The 19,528-nt window shown below is 38.6% G+C and overlaps 2 protein-coding genes across 3 annotated transcripts in view; both read left to right on the top strand.

Annotated features, from left to right (window-relative positions):
* LOC139549643 (zinc finger protein 180-like) overlaps positions 1-19,528 on the top strand; it is a 167,296-nt gene that overhangs the window by 47,369 nt on the left and 100,399 nt on the right. The gene's annotated exons all lie outside the window — the stretch shown is intronic.
* The window catches only part of LOC139548811 (zinc finger protein ZFP2-like), a 50,813-nt gene continuing 36,809 nt past the window's right edge, over positions 5,525-19,528 (top strand). The window contains exon 1 of one of the 2 annotated variants that reach the window (XM_071358669.1): positions 5,525-6,107. In XM_071358669.1, coding sequence (XP_071214770.1) covers positions 5,831-6,107 — 277 coding nt within the window. In that variant the 5' untranslated portion in view covers positions 5,525-5,830. The remainder of the gene's footprint in view (positions 6,108-19,528) is intronic. The other variant, XM_071358679.1, reaches the window with a different exon arrangement.

The raw sequence follows: 19,528 nt of genomic DNA, 5'->3' as shown, positions 1-19,528 counted from the left end.
TTGTAGTCACGATATGGTTACCTATAAGTGCAAACAGTTATGTTTTTGCGTTATTACATATTTTTTTTTACTTATTTCTGGAAATCTTCTAAACTACCCACAATGCACTATTTCCCAAGGTCATATGGATGATCTACTCTGTGCTACTGAGTTTGTATGCCAGTGTAACGGTGTAACGGTGAATGAAGCTACATGTTTTAAATATATTTAACCTTTATTTAACTAGGCAAGTCAGTTAAGAACAAATTCTTATTTACATTGACGGCCAACCACGGCCAAACCCTAACCCAGACGATGCTGGGCCAATTGTGCGCTGCCCTATGGGACTCCCACTCACGGCCTGTTATGATACAGCCTGGATTTGAACCAGGGTCTGTAGTGACGCCTCTAGCACTGAGGTGCCGTACCGTAGACCACTGCGCTGCTCGTGTGTTTACATTACACTCGGTGTAATACACTCAGTGATAAAGGTATGGGATTCTGGGTAATCTACAGCAAATTTTTTGAGAATTTGAAAATTGAGTGGTCCTGGGATAGAAATGTATAAAGTTGACATTACATCCTAAAAGCCACGTTTTAAATCATACATTAGCAATTTATGTTTTAGGAACTACTGTTGTTGGTTTGGTGTCAAATAAGCCTCTCTTTATATGTTATTTGCCAAATCTCAGTTTTCCATGTGGGTTTTATGCTAAAGTTCCCTCTTTCAAGTTGGTATCTAACTGGAAAATGCATCTTCTTTAGGAGTGCTATTTTTACCCTGTCGACTACTGATCATTCATCCACACTGTGTGTCTCATCAATGCAGGTCATTAATGACAAATGTATAAAGTATATGTTTTATAAACTAATGAACACCAGCCAGTTTATCAGCCCGGTTTTGTTAGTTTAGATGTATTATACTTCTTCGCCACCAGAGGGGGACATTGAGTCATTTTCCAGGCTAATTTTATATATTTTGATAGTAAAATGGATGACAGTATATTCTGATGTAGTGAATATGAGACCCTTTTTGTTTTGTCAACTTTTCGATGGGGATGTTATGTTTGATACCGGAGGTACGAGGCCTTGAAAGCATTAAACTTCAAAGCAGTGTGCTGATGCCTGTATCACTTTATCAGCAGCACGTGATCAATGACGTCTGAAGATTCGTTTAATCGAACAACCACCTGATTGGTTTGGTATTGGGCTGGTTCGACACTGCTGGCGACAGTCAGCATTGATCAATGACTTCTGAAGGTTAATTTTCTCCCATCATTCTGTTTGTCTCTGATCTTTTGATCTGCAAACACGTTTAGGTTTTGTTAGTTTGGTTCTAAATGGTCTCGGTGCTGGCTGGCTACGCTTGTTAGGCTAATAGCTAGTTGGCTAAATAGCTCATGTTAGCTGGCCCGGCTAAGATAACTGCATATAGCTAATGTTAGCTGGCTGGCTAAGATAACTGCATATAGCTAACGTTAGCTGGCTGGCTAAGATAACTGCATATAGCTAATGTTAGCTGGCTGGCTAAGATAACTGCATATAGCTAATGTTAGCTGGCTGGCTAAGATAACTGCATATAGCTAATGTTAGCTGGCTGGCTAAGATAACTGCATATAGCTAACGTTAGCTGGCTGGCTAAGATAACTGCATATAGCTAATGTTAGCTGGCTGGCTAAGATAACTGCATATAGCTAACGTTAGCTGGCTGGCTAAGATAACTGCATATAGCTAATGTTAGCTGGGTGGCTAAGATAACTGCATATCGCTAATGTTAGCTGGCTGGCTAAGATAACTGTATATAGCTAACGTTAGCTGGCTGGCTAAGATAACTGTATATATCTAACGTTCTTTGATATTTGGTTAGATGTTGTTATGTATTTCCAAAACTGTGGTTTACTTTAATCACTCAAGTCATGAGCGCAAATGATTGGTTTAATTTGAAGTTCTACATGAAGTTATTTCTGTTATAGTTTACATCATATGGAATAGGCTGGTCCTCCATATTACATCACACCTGACTTTGGCATTCTTCTGAATTCTAATTGGTTTAATGTAATAACTCCAAAAATAGAACAGTGAGGTGTAACTTTGTATTGGAAATGTTGGAATTGTATTTTTAATTTAATTTAATATTTTATTTTATATTTTATAAACAATACAAAACATACACATACAAACAACAACATCATAGAAACATTAACTACATCACACCTGCCCAGACCCACTAGAACACACCTCCATCTCCATTAACTACATCACACCTGCCCAGACCCACTAGAACACACCTCCATCTCCATTAACTACATCACACCTACCCAGACCCACTAGAACACACCTCCATCTCCATTAACTACATCACACCTGTCCAGACCCACTAGAACACACCTCCATCTCCATTAACTACATCACACCTACCCAGACCCACTAGAACACACCTCCATCTCCATTAACTACATCACACCTGCCCAGACCCACTAGAACACATCTCCGTCTCCATTAACTACATCACACCTGCCCAGACCCACTAGAACACACCTCCGTCTACATTAACTACATCACACCTGCCCAGACCCACTAGAACCCACTCCATCTCCATTAACTACATCACACCTGCCCAGACCCACTAGAACACACCTCCGTCTACATTAACTACATCACACCTGCCCAGACCCACTAGAACACATCTCCATCTCCATTAACTACATCACACCTGCCCAGACCCACTGGAACACAGCCAGCGCCCGCATCAGCACCATTTTATTTCTCTCCGTCACTTTAAACTTTTAGATAATAAAGCATTGTACCTTTCTATTGAATTAACAACAGAGGATTGGTTGATTTCCAGGTTTAATCAAGTATAATATTTAAGATGATTGATGAGAAAAGTATCGTCAAACTCTGGGGTATCTCACTGCACCCTCAAATGCCATGTTTTTAAATATACAGACAGACAGATTAAAAGTAATTTTACATTGTATAACTGTACTTCTGAGAGCCAACTTTCTAACTCCGCCCATAACTTTATGACATCATAACATTCCCAGAAGGATTATTGAGTCATTGTTAGTTTTACACTGAAGACATGACTCTGCCGTTGTGCTGTAGAATTTGTGAATTTTGTCTCTTGTATAATAAGGGACTATCATTTGTCCCAACATCACAGGCCACAGACTTTGATGCAGTTAAAGACTTCCAAAAGTGTTTCTGCAGTTTAAGATCAACTGAGTTTTTGAAATGGGGTTTCTCCCTGTGCACATGCCAATGTAAATCCTTTGAACGAGACAAGTTACCAGACAGGACATATTGCTAATGTTCTTCCCATTAATAACCTGAATGACAATTAACTTGTGGGCGGTGGTGGTGATGACGTCCTATTGGATGACGTCGTCCATCGGGATTCCCCCAAAAAGAAGACGCTCTGGATTGATCACTGGAGTCAGATGTGAAGGAGGAGGTTGATCATCAGGAGTCATATGTGAAGGAGGAGGTTGATCATCAGGAGTCAGATGTGAAGGAGGAGGTTGATCATCAGGAGTCAGATGTGAAGGAGGAGGTTGATCATCAGGAGTCAGACGTGAAGGAGGAGGTTGATCATCAGGAGTCAGATGTGAAGGAGGAGGTTGATCATCAGGAGTCAGATGTGAAGGAGGAGGTTGATCATCAGGAGTCAGATGTGAAGGAGGAGGTTGATCATCAGGAGTCAGATGTGAAGGAGGAGGTTGATCATCAGGAGTCAGATGTGAAGGAGGAGGTTGATCATCAGGAGTCAGATGTGAAGGAGGAGGTTGATCATCAGGAGTCAGATGTGAAGGAGGAGGTTGATCATCAGGATTCAGATGTGAAGGAGGAGGTTGATCATCAGGAGTCAGATGTGAAGGAGGAGGTTGATCATCAGGAGTCAGATGTGAAGGAGGAGGTTGATCATCAGTGAACCTCTAGGATTGTGGCTGGGCTGGCGTTTACACTTCCAGCTTGGTCATATATTTTGATTCACTGAATGTTGATATTGTGAACCTATGTTATATATTTGTACCTCCTGTTTCATGAAGTGATGTCACAAAGTATTGCCCCTATATACACAGTGCATTCGGAAGTTTTCAGACCCCTTCACTTTTTCTAAATTTTTTTACATTACAGCCTTATTCTAAAATTGATTAAATCTTTTTTTCCCCCTCATCAATCTACACACAATACCCAATAATGACATCACAATACCCCATAAGACATCACATTACCCAATAATGACATCACAATACCCCAAAATGACATCACATTACCCAATAATGACATCACAATACCCCATAATGACATCACATTACCCAATAATGACATCGCAATACCCCATAATGACATCACATTACCCAATAATGACATCACAATACCCCAAAATGACATCACATTACCCAATAATGACATCGCAATACCCCATAATGACATCGCAATAACCCATAATGACATCACATTACCCAATAATGACATCACAATACTCCATAATGACATCACAATACCCCATAATGACAAAGCAAAAACAGAAAAATGTAATTTTCTTTCAAAAACAAGGACATTTCTAAGTGACCCTAAACTTTTGAACGGTAGAGTACGTCTACATGATGTATTGTTACACCATGTAGGAGCAGTATAGACCTAGTCTGTTCATTATATACATCTACATGACGTATTGTTACACCGTGTAGGAGCATTTTGACCTAGTCTGTTCATTATATACATCTACATGACGTATTGTTACACCGTGTAGGAGCAGTATAGACCTAGTCTGTTCACTATATACATCTACATGATGTATTGTTACACCATGTAGGAGCAGTATAGACCTAGTCGGTTCATTATATACATCTACATGATGTATTGTTACACCATGTAGGAGCAGTATAGACCTAGTCTGTTCATTATATACATCTATATGATGTATTGTTACACCATGTAGGAGCAGTATAGACCTAGTCTGTTCATTATATACATCTATATGATGTATTGTTACACCATGTAGGAGCAGTATAGACCTAGTCTGTTCATTATATACATCTACATGATGTATTGTTACACCGTGTAGGAGCAGTACAGACCTAGTCTGTTCATTATATACATCTACATGATGTATTGTTACACCATGTAGGAGCAGTATAGACCAAGTCTGTTCATTATATACATCTACATAATGTATTGTTACACCATGTAGGAGCAGTATAGACCTAGTCTGTTCATTATATACATCTACATGATGTATTGTAACACAATGTAGGAGCAGTATGGACCTAGTCTGTTCATTATATACATCTATATGATGTATTGTTACACCATGTAGGAGCAGTATAGACCTACAGTAGCTTGCTAATTATTTAGATGTAATATAACTTAATGAAACTGCTTTAAATATGTGGTAAACATTTTTTATTCGTACTAATCAATCAACACATTCCTGTCTTTGTATGTCTCAATATAATGGTATTATTTAATTACATCCATTTAAAATAATCTTTGTCTGAAAATAAAATATGATCCTCAACTGCGTTTCCCCTCCAGTCAGCAGACGGCGATGTGCGTCTTTCAGGCGACGCTGCCAGCGTGACGTATAATCTAGTGGACGGTTCTTCATAAACAGCTCGTCAACCACCTCGGTAGCTTGCTAGCCAACATAGCCGAAAGATTCAAGCTATTTACACGCTTTCGGTGTATATTAGCTACTGTGTTTTCGACACACTTAGGTCGTATCTAGTTGTTAACCTATTTAATATTACGTTATTTTGTATTAGTCAGCTACAGTAGCTGGCTGGTTAAATTAGCACTAGCCTAGTCGCTAATGATAGCTAGCTAGCTAACATCCCTGAACATGAGCTCACTAAACATCTCCCCTCTCGTTAAAGAAGAGGCGGTCTGCTGGACGGAGAAAGAAGCTCTGGGGCTAAACATTGTCGCGAAAGAGGAGAAGGAAGAAGAGGATGTGACAGTAAAACAAGAAGTAGAGGGTGAGGCTGTTACAGTGAAAGAAGAAGAGATAGACGTTTCAGTGAAAGAAGAGGAGGATGCCGTTTTTGAAGTGAAGAAGGAAGGGGAGATTACTGTCACATTGGAAGATGAAGAGGAGATAGGAGATCTGATTAACACCAGTAAGTACCGCCTTAAATTCGTTTTTTACTTTGGATATTTGGAGTTGGCTCGTCAATACCTCTTCAACGGAGGGCCCAGGATGATGACTGATATGTCTAGAATCAGACGACGTAGAGAACAAGCTACCCCTTGTTTTCTCTGTTCCGTTTCCAAAAAGTGACATATCATATATATTTGAGAAGGGTCTATCTGCTGACCGCAGACTGGGGGGCACGGCATGTAGTGATGTTTTACTACACACCGTGCCCCCCAATAGTGCCATTTGAGAGTTGGGTTGGCTACACCAAAGATTATGGATATACTGACAAGATGTCTCTCCGCCCTAACAAGGGGAGTCGTTGTCCACAAAGCGGCACTGTGGGTTGTCTAGCTCCCGCCTATCCTTTCTTTGGATTGGTGGATTCATCTTATTATTGTAATCTATTGTTTATATTCTATGAGGGTGGTTGACGTCAACCGCCTGTATTCAATGGAGAGAGATGCTAAGCTACTAGCATGAATATGCATAGCGATCTGGAGACAACTCCTATAGTGTTTTTATCAAAGTTGTCGGTATGTCACGTGTCCACATAACAACTTAATCATTACAAAACTTCTGTTGGATCAAGTAAACCTCACGTAGCAAATAAGCTATTCATTTTGTTGTTGACCAAATTCGACACTTTCCACATTGCGTTGATAATTGTTTCTACTTGGATACAACCTACTGTAGCCTACTGGCATGACCTAGAGAGATACAACCTACTGTAACCTACTGGCATGACCTAGAGAGATACAACCTACTGTAACCTACTGGCATGACCTAGAGAGTTACAATCTACTGTAACCTACTGGCATGACCTAGAGAGTTACAATCTACTGTAGCCTACTGGCATGACCTAGAGAGTTACAACCTACTGTAGCCTACAGGTATGACCTAGAAAGCTAAAGTTTTTAAATTCCTGGATTTTAAATTAATATTTTCCATAATAATGATAATATCTTCCTATCCACATCTCGTCGTTCTCTCTATATATAGATAATTTGGACTGAGAGCTAATATAGAACTGCTGCTCTGGTATTATGTTTATACACAACATCTGGTGGATTTGGGTGTTTAATGTCTTTTAAGGATTCAGGATTGCTGCTATCCTGAATAAAGAGCCATGTAAATCCTCATCAATCTACACACACAATACCCCATAATGCTATCACAATACCCCATAATGCTATTACAATACCCCATAATGCTATTATAATACCCCATAATGCTATCACAATACCCCATAATGCTATCACAATACCCCATAATGCTATCACAATACCCCATAATGCCATCACAATACCCCATAATGCTATCACAATACCCCATAATGCTATCACAATACCCCATAATGCCATCACAATACCCCATAATGCCATCACAATACCCCATAATGCCATCACAATACCCCATAATGCTATCACAATACCCCATAATGCTATCACAATACCCCATAATGCTATCACAATACCCCATAATGCTATCACAATACCCCATAATGCTATTACAATACCCCATAATGCTATTACAATACCCCATAATGCTATCACAATACCCCATAATGCTATTACAATACCCCATAATGCTATTACAATACCCCATAATGCTATCACAATACCCCATAATGCTATTACAATACCCCATAATGCTATCACAATACCCCATAATGCTATTACAATACCCCATAATGCTATTACAATACCCCAGAATGCTATCACAATACCCCAGAATGCCATTACAATACCCCATAATGCCATCACAATACCCCATAATGCTATTACAATACCCCATAATGCTATCACAATACCCCATAATGCTATTACAATACCCCATAATGCTATTACAATACCCCAGAATGCTATCACAATACCCCATAATGCTATTACAATACCCCATAATGCCATCACAATACCCCATAATGCTATTACAATACCCCATAATGCTATCACAATACCCCATAATGCTATCACAATACCCCATAATGCTATCACAATACCCCATAATGCTATCACAATACCACATAATGCTATTACAATACCCCATAATGCTATTACAATACCCCATAATGCTATCACAATACCCCATAATGCTATCACAATACCCCATAATGCTATTACAAAACCCCATAATGCTATTACAATACCCCATAATGCCATCACAATACCCCATAATGCTATCACAATACCCCATAATGCTATCACAATACCCCATAATGCTATTACAATACCCCATAATTCCATCACAATACCCCATAATGCTATTACAATACCCCATAATGCTATTACAATACCCCATAATGCTATTACAATACCCCATAATGCTATTACAATACCCCATAATGCTATTACAATACCCCATAATGCTATCACAATACCCCATAATGCTATCACAATACCCCATAATGCTATCACAATACCCCATAATGCTATCACAATACCCCATAATGCTATTACAATACCCCATAATGCCATTACAATATCCCATAATGCCATCACAATACCCCATAATTCCATCACAATACCCCATAATGCTATTACAAGACCCCATAATGCTATTACAATAACCCATAATGCCATTACAATACCCCATAATGCTATCACAATACCCCATAATGCCATTACAATATCCCATAATTCCATCACAATACCCCATAATGCTATTACAATACCCCATAATGCTATTACAATACCCCATAATGCCATTACAATATCCCATAATTCCATCACAATACCCCATAATGCCATCACAATATCCCATAATTCCATCACAATACCCCATAATGCTATTACAATACCCCATAATGCTATTACAATACCCCATAATGCTATTACAATACCCCATAATGCCATCACAATACCCCATAATGCTATCACAATACCCCATAATGCTATTACAATACCCCATAATGCTATTACAATACCCCATAATGCCATTACAATATCCCATAATTCCATCACAATACCCCATAATGCTATTACAATACCCCATAATGCTATCACAATACCCCATAATGCTATCACAATACCCCATAATGCTATAACAATACCCCATAATGCTATCACAATACCCCATAATGCTATTACAATACCCCATAATGCTATTACAATACCCCATAATGCTATCACAATACCCCATAATGCTATCACAATACCCCATAATGCTATTACAATACCCCAGAATGCTATTACAATACCCCAGAATGCTATTACAATACCCCATAATGCTATCACAATACCCCATAATGCTATCACAATACCCCATAATGCTATCACAATACCCCATAATGCCATCACAATACCCCATAATGCTATCACAATACCCCATAATGCCATCACAATACCCCATAATGCCATCACAATACCCCATAATGCCATCACAATACCCCATAATGCTATTACAATACCCCATAATGCTATCACAATACCCCATAATGCTATCACAATACCCCATAATGCTATCACAATACCCCATAATGCTATCACAATACCCCATAATGCTATCACAATACCCCATAATGCTATCACAATACCCCATAATGCTATCACAATACCCCATAATGCCATTACAATACCCCATAATGCCATTACAATATCCCATAATTCCATCACAATACCCCATAATGCTATTACAAGACCCCATAATGCCATTACAATACCCCATAATGCTATCACAATACCCCATAATGCCATTACAATATCCCATAATTCCATCACAATACCCCATAATGCTATTACAATACCCCATAATGCTATTACAATACCCCATAATGCCATTACAATATCCCATAATTCCATCACAATACCCCATAATGCCATTACAATATCCCATAATTCCATCACAATACCCCATAATGCTATTACAATACCCCATAATGCTATCACAATACCCCATAATGCTATCACAATACCCCATAATGCTATCACAATACCCCATAATGCTATCACAATACCCCATAATGCTATCACAATACCCCATAATGCTATCACAATACCCCATAATGCTATTACAATACCCCATAATGCTATCACAATACCCCATAATGCTATTACAATACCCCATAATGCTATCACAATACCCCATAATGCCATCACAATACCCCATAATGCTATCACAATACCCCATAATGCTATCACAATACCCCATAATGCTATCACAATACCCCATAATGCCATCACAATACCCCATAATGCCATCACAATACCCCATAATGCTATTACAATACCCCATAATGCCATTACAATATCCCATAATTCCATCACAATACCCCATAATGCTATTACAATACCCCACAATGCTATCACAATACCCCATAATGCTATCACAATACCCCATAATGCTATCACAATTCCCCATAATGCTATCACAATACCCCATAATGCTATCACAATACCCCATAATGCTATTACAATACCCCATAATGCTATCACAATACCCCATAATGCTATTACAATACCCCATAATGCTATCACAATACCCCATAATGCTATTACAATACCCCATAATGCTATCACAATACCCCATAATGCTATCACAATACCCCATAATGCTATCACAATACCCCATAATGCTATCACAATACCCCATAATGCTATTACAATACCCCATAATGCTATTACAATACCCCAGAATGCTATCACAATACCCCAGAATGCTATTACAATACCCCATAATGCTATCACAATACCCCATAATTCCATCACAATACCCCATAATGCTATTACAATACCCCATAATGCTATCACAATACCCCATAATGCTATCACAATACCCCATAATGCTATCACAATACCCCATAATGCTATTACAATACCCCATAATGCTATTACAATACCCCATAATGCTATTACAATACCCCAGAATGCTATCACAATACCCCAGAATGCTATTACAATACCCCATAATGCCATCACAATACCCCATAATGCTATTACAATACCCCATAATGCTATCACAATACCCCATAATGCTATTACAATACCCCATAATGCTATTACAATACCCCAGAATGCTATCACAATACCCCATAATGCTATTACAATACCCCATAATGCCATCACAATACCCCATAATGCTATTACAATACCCCAGAATGCTATCACAATACCCCATAATGCTATTACAATACCCCATAATGCTATTACAATACCCCATAATGCTATCACAATACCCCATAATGCTATCACAATACCCCATAATGCTATCACAATACCACATAATGCTATTACAATACCCCATAATGCTATTACAATACCCCATAATGCTATCACAATACCCCATAATGCTATCACAATACCCCATAATGCTATCACAATACCCCATAATGCTATTACAATACCCCATAATGCTATTACAATACCCCATAATGCAATCACAATACCCCATAATGCTATCACAATACCCCATAATGCTATCACAATACCCCATAATGCCATTACAATACCCCATAATGCCATTACAATACCCCATAATTCCATCACAATACCCCATAATGCTATTACAATACCCCATAATGCTATTACAATACCCCATAATGCTATTACAATACCCCATAATGCTATTACAATACCCCATAATGCTATTACAATACCCCATAATGCTATCACAATACCCCATAATGCTATCACAATACCCCATAATGCTATCACAATACCCCATAATGCTATCACAATACCCCATAATGCTATCACAATACCCCATAATGCTATCACAATACCCCATAATGCTATCACAATACCCCATAATGCCATTACAATATCCCATAATGCCATCACAATACCCCATAATTCCATCACAATACCCCATAATGCTATTACAAGACCCCATAATGCTATTACAATAACCCATAATGCCATTACAATACCCCATAATGCTATCACAATACCCCATAATGCCATTACAATATCCCATAATTCCATCACAATACCCCATAATGCTATTACAATACCCCATAATGCTATTACAATACCCCATAATGCCATTACAATATCCCATAATTCCATCACAATACCCCATAATGCCATCACAATATCCCATAATTCCATCACAATACCCCATAATGCTATTACAATACCCCATAATGCTATTACAATACCCCATAATGCTATTACAATACCCCATAATGCCATCACAATACCCCATAATGCTATCACAATACCCCATAATGCTATCACAATACCCCATAATGCTATTACAATACCCCATAATGCCATTACAATATCCCATAATTCCATCACAATACCCCATAATGCTATTACAATACCCCATAATGCTATCACAATACCCCATAATGCTATCACAATACCCCATAATGCTATCACAATACCCCATAATGCTATAACAATACCCCATAATGCTATCACAATACCCCATAATGCTATTACAATACCCCATAATGCTATTACAATACCCCATAATGCTATCACAATACCCCATAATGCTATCACAATACCCCAGAATGCTATTACAATACCCCAGAATGCTATTACAATACCCCAGAATGCTATTACAATACCCCAGAATGCTATCACAATACCCCATAATGCTATCACAATACCCCATAATGCTATCACAATACCCCATAATGCTATCACAATACCCCATAATGCTATCACAATACCCCATAATGCTATTACAATACCCCATAATGCTATTACAATACCCCATAATGCCATTACAATATCCCATAATTCCATCACAATACCCCATAATGCTATTACAATACCCCATAATGCTATCACAATACCCCATAATGCTATCACAATACCCCATAATGCTATCACAATACCCCATAATGCTATTACAATACCCCATAATGCTATTACAATACCCCATAATGCTATTACAATACCCCAGAATGCTATCACAATACCCCAGAATGCTATTACAATACCCCATAATGCCATCACAATACCCCATAATGCTATTACAATACCCCATAATGCTATCACAATACCCCATAATGCTATTACAATACCCCATAATGCTATTACAATACCCCAGAATGCTATCACAATACCCCATAATGCTATTACAATACCCCATAATGCCATCACAATACCCCATAATGCTATTACAATACCCCAGAATGCTATCACAATACCCCATAATGCTATTACAATACCCCATAATGCTATTACAATACCCCATAATGCTATCACAATACCCCATAATGCTATCACAATACCCCATAATGCTATCACAATACCCCATAATGCTATCACAATACCACATAATGCTATCACAATACCCCATAATGCTATTACAATACCCCATAATGCTATCACAATACCCCATAATGCTATCACAATACCCCATAATGCTATTACAATACCCCATAATGCCATCACAATACCCCATAATGCTATCACAATACCCCATAATGCTATCACAATACCCCATAATGCTATTACAATACCCCATAATGCCATTACAATACCCCATAATTCCATCACAATACCCCATAATGCTATTACAATACCCCATAATGCTATTACAATACCCCATAATGCTATTACAATACCCCATAATGCTATTACAATACCCCATAATGCTATTACAATACCCCATAATGCTATCACAATACCCCATAATGCTATCACAATACCCCATAATGCTATCACAATACCCCATAATGCTATCACAATACCCCATAATGCTATCACAATACCCCATAATGCTATCACAATACCCCATAATGCTATCACAATACCCCATAATGCTATCACAATACCCCATAATGCCATTACAATATCCCATAATGCCATCACAATACCCCATAATTCCATCACAATACCCCATAATGCTATTACAAGACCCCATAATGCTATTACAATAACCCATAATGCCATTACAATACCCCATAATGCTATCACAATACCCCATAATGCCATTACAATATCCCATAATTCCATCACAATACCCCATAATGCTATTACAATACCCCATAATGCTATTACAATACCCCATAATGCCATTACAATATCCCATAATTCCATCACAATACCCCATAATGCCATCACAATATCCCATAATTCCATCACAATACCCCATAATGCTATTACAATACCCCATAATGCTATTACAATACCCCATAATGCTATTACAATACCCCATAATGCCATCACAATACCCCATAATGCTATCACAATACCCCATAATGCTATTACAATACCCCATAATGCCATTACAATATCCCATAATTCCATCACAATACCCCATAATGCTATTACAATACCCCATAATGCTATCACAATACCCCATAATGCTATCACAATACCCCATAATGCTATAACAATACCCCATAATGCTATCACAATACCCCATAATGCTATTACAATACCCCATAATGCTATTACAATACCCCATAATGCTATCACAATACCCCATAATGCTATCACAATACCCCATAATGCTATTACAATACCCCAGAATGCTATTACAATACCCCAGAATGCTATTACAATACCCCATAATGCTATGACAATACCCCATAATGCTATGACAATACCCCATAATGCTATCACAATACCCCATAATGCTATCACAATACCCCATAATGCCATCACAATACCCCATAATGCCATCACAATACCCCATAATGCTATCACAATACCCCATAATGCTATCACAATACCCCATAATGCCATCACAATACCCCATAATGCCATCACAATACCCCATAATGCTATCACAATACCCCATAATTCTATCACAATACCCCATAATGCTATCACAATACCCCATAATGCTATCACAATACCCCATAATGCTATCACAATACCCCATAATGCTATCACAATACCCCATAATGCTATCACAATACCCCATAATGCTATCACAATACCCCATAATGCTATCACAATACCCCATAATGCTATCACAATACCCCATAATGCTATCACAATACCCCATAATGCTATCACAATACCCCATAATGCCATTACAATACCCCATAATGCCATTACAATATCCCATAATTCCATCACAATACCCCATAATGCTATTACAAGACCCCATAATGCCATTACAATACCCCATAATGCCATTACAATACCCCATAATGCTATCACAATATCCCATAATTCCATCACAATATCCCATAATTCCATCACAATACCCCATAATGCTATTACAATACCCCATAATGCTATTACAATACCCCATAATGCCATTACAATATCCCATAATTCCATCACAATACCCCATAATGCCATTACAATATCCCATAATTCCATCACAATACCCCATAATGCTATTACAATACCCCATAATGCTATCACAATACCCCATAATGCTATCACAATACCCCATAATGCTATCACAATACCCCATAATGCTATCACAATACCCCATAATGCTATCACAATACCCCATAATGCTATCACAATACCCCATAATGCTATTACAATACCCCATAATGCTATCACAATACCCCATAATGCTATTACAATACCCCATAATGCTATCACAATACCCCATAATGCTATTACAATACCCCATAATGCTATCACAATACCCCATAATGCCATCACAATACCCCATAATGCCATCACAATACCCCATAATGCCATCACAATACCCCATAATGCCATCACAATACCCCATAATGCCATCACAATACCCCATAATGCTATTACAATACCCCATAATGCCATTACAATATCCCATAATTCCATCACAATACCCCATAATGCTATTACAATACCCCACAATGCTATCACAATACCCCATAATGCTATCACAATACCCCATAATGCTATCACAATTCCCCATAATGCTATCACAATACCCCATAATGCTATCACAATACCCCATAATGCTATTACAATACCCCATAATGCTATCACAATACCCCATAATGCTATTACAATACCCCATAATGCTATCACAATACCCCATAATGCTATTACAATACCCCATAATGCTATCACAATACCCCATAATGCTATCACAATACCCCATAATGCTATCACAATACCCCATAATGCTATCACAATACCCCATAATGCTATTACAATACCCCATAATGCTATTACAATACCCCATAATGCCATTACAATACCCCATAATTCCATCACAATACCCCATAATGCTATCACAATACCCCATAATGCTATCACAATACCCCATAATGCTATCACAATACCCCATAATGCTATTACAATACCCCATAATGCTATTACAATACCCCATAATGCTATCACAATACCCCATAATGCCATCACAATACCCCATAATGCCATCACAATACCCCATAATGCCATCACAATACCCCATAATGCTATTACAATACCCCATAATGCCATTACAATATCCCATAATTCCATCACAATACCCCATAATGCTATTACAATACCCCATAATGCTATCACAATACCCCATAATGCCAAAGCAAAAACAGGTTTAGATTTTTTGCTAATGTATTAAAACTATTCCCCAGGATAACTAGTCTTAGTAATGTAAGATCCCAGGATAACTAGTCTCAGAGTAATGTAAGATCCCAGGATAACTAGTCTCAGAGTAATGTAAGATCCCAGGATAACTAGTCTCAGAGTAATGTTAGATCCCAGGATAACTAGTCTCAGAGTAATGTAAGTCTCAGATAGTTTTAACCCATTACAGTCTAAGCCCTGTCTGAGGGGGAGGTTCTTCTAAGCTATATGGAATTGTTTTAAGGTTTAAACAACATGAAGGGCTTCCCCTGTATTGTACTGTTTAAAGAAGGTTATACCAAGGATAATTTTGCTATTTGATTTTGAACTGTAAGACCCATGTTAGTATCAACAAAAAACATTAGTCCATACTGCTGTAACCCATGGTAACACATTGGATAACATTCACAACATGGAAAAACAGTAACCATAGTAACGCATTGGATAACATTCACAACATGGAACAACAGTAACCATAGTAACACATTGGATAACATTCACATCATGGAACAACAGTAACCATAGTAACACATTGGATAACATTCACAACATGGAACAACAGTAACCATAGTAACACATTGGATAACATTCACATCATGGAACAACAGTAACCATAGTAACACATTGGATAACATTCCCAACATGGAACAACAGTAACCATAGTAAAACATTGGATAACATTCACAACATGGAACAACAGTAACCATAGTAACACATTGGATAACATTCACAACATGGAACAACAGTAACCATAGTAACACATTGGATAACATTCACAACATGGAACAACAGTAACCATAGTAACATTGTTTCCCCCAGAACATCTAAAGGAAGTTTGTTCTGAAGTGTCTGTCTGATATCTAAGAGATGTAAAAAATTATATCTATATTTTTACATGTCTTTAAGTCTTTAACCCCCTTTTTTGTCACTTAAGTCTTTCCACATTTTGTTACGTTACAGCCTTATTCTACAATGGATTAAATAAATAAAAATCCTCATCTGTCTACACACAATACCCCGTAATGACAAAGATAAAATAGGTTTGGAGATTTTTTAAAACATTTATTAAAAATAAAAAACAGAAATACCTTATTTACATAAGTATTCAGACCCTTTGCTATGAGACTTGAAATTGACCTCAGGTGCATCCTGTTTCCATTGATCATTGTTGAGATGTTTCTACAGCTTGATTGGAGTCCACCTGTGGTAATTTCAATTGATTGGACATGATTTGGAAAGGCACACACCTGTCTGGCTACCACAGCATTCTGAAGCGATACGCCATCCCATCTGGTTTGCGCTTAGTGGGACTATCATTTGTTTTTCAACAGGACTATAAACCAACACACCTCCAGGCTGTGTAAGGGTTATTTGACCAAAAAGGAGAGTGATGGAGTGCTGCATCAGATGACCTGGCCTTCACAATCACCTGACCTCAACCCAATTGAGATGGTTTGGGATGAGTTGGACCACAGAGTGAAGGAAAGCAGCCAAAAAGTGCTCAGCATATGTGGGAACTCCTTCAAGACTGTTGGAAAAGCATTCCAGGTGAAGCTGGTTGAGAGAATGCCAAGAGTGTGCAAAGCTGTCATCAAGGCAAAGGGTGGCTACTTTGAAAAATCGAATTGTTTACCACTTTTTTGGGGGTTACTACATGATTCCATTAAAACTACTTCCGGCGCCGACCTAGATGGCCGCCTCGCTTCACGTTCCTTGGAAAATATGCAAAATAAAAATATATATTTTGTTTTTTTATGTGTTATTCCTTACATTGGTACCCCAGGTAATCTTAGGTTTCATTACATACAGTCGGGAGGAACTACTGAATATAAGAGCAACGTCAACTCACCATCGTTACAACCAGGAATATGACTTTCCCGAAACGGATCCAGTGTTTTGCCTTCCACCCAATACAATGGATCTGATCCCAGCCGGCGACCCTATGCGACGCCGTAAAAGGGGCAAACGTAGCGGTCTCTTGGTCAGGCTTCGGAGACGGGCACATCGCGCTCCACTCCCTAGCATACTACTCGCCAATGTCCAGTGTCTTGACAATAAGGTTGATGAAATCCGAGCAAGGGTAACATTCCAGAGAGACATCAGAGATTGGAACGTTCTCTGCTTCACGGAAACATGGCTCACTCAAGAGGCGCTAACGGAGTCGGTGCAGCCAGCTGGTTTCTTCACGCATCGCGCCGACAGAAACATACATCTTTCTGGTAAGAAGAGGGCCGGGAGTGTATGCCTTATGATTAACGAGATGTGGTGTGATCATAACAACATACAGGAACTCAAGTCATTCTGTTCACCTGATCTAGAATTCCTCACAATCAAATGTCGACCGCATTATCTACCAAGGGAATTCTCTTCGATTATAATCACAGCCGTATATATTCCCCCCCAAGCAGACACATCGATGGCCCTGAACGAACTTTATCTGACTCTTTGTAAACTGAAAACCACACACCCTGAGGCTGCATTCATCGTAGCTGGGGATTTTAACAAGGCTAATCTGAAAACAAAACTCCCTAAATTCTATCAGCATATCGATTGTGCTACCAGGGCTGGTAAAACCTTGGATCATTGTTATACTAACTTCCGCGACGCATATAAGGCCCTCCCCCGCCCTCCTTCCGGAAAAGCTGACCACGACTCCATTTTGTTGCTTCCAGCCTACAAACTGAAACTAAAACAACAAGCTCCCTCGCTCAGGTCTGTTCAACGCTGGTCCGACCAATCTGATTCCACGCTTCAAGACTGCTTCGATCACGCGGATTGGAATATGTTCCGCATTGCGTCCAACAACAATATTGACGAATACGCTGATTCGGTGAGCGAGTTCATTATAAAGTGCATTGACGATGTCGTACCCACAGCAACGATTAAAACATTCCCAAACCAGAAACCGTGGATTGACGGCAGCATTCGCGTGAAACTGAAAGCGCAAACCACTGCTTTTAACCAGGGC

This window comes from Salvelinus alpinus, chromosome 2 (genome assembly GCF_045679555.1).
Source record: "Salvelinus alpinus chromosome 2, SLU_Salpinus.1, whole genome shotgun sequence".
Classification (NCBI taxonomy): domain Eukaryota; kingdom Metazoa; phylum Chordata; class Actinopteri; order Salmoniformes; family Salmonidae; genus Salvelinus; species Salvelinus alpinus.
The sequence above is the reverse complement of the archived record's forward strand: the minus strand, read 5'-3'. Positions and strand labels throughout refer to the sequence as shown.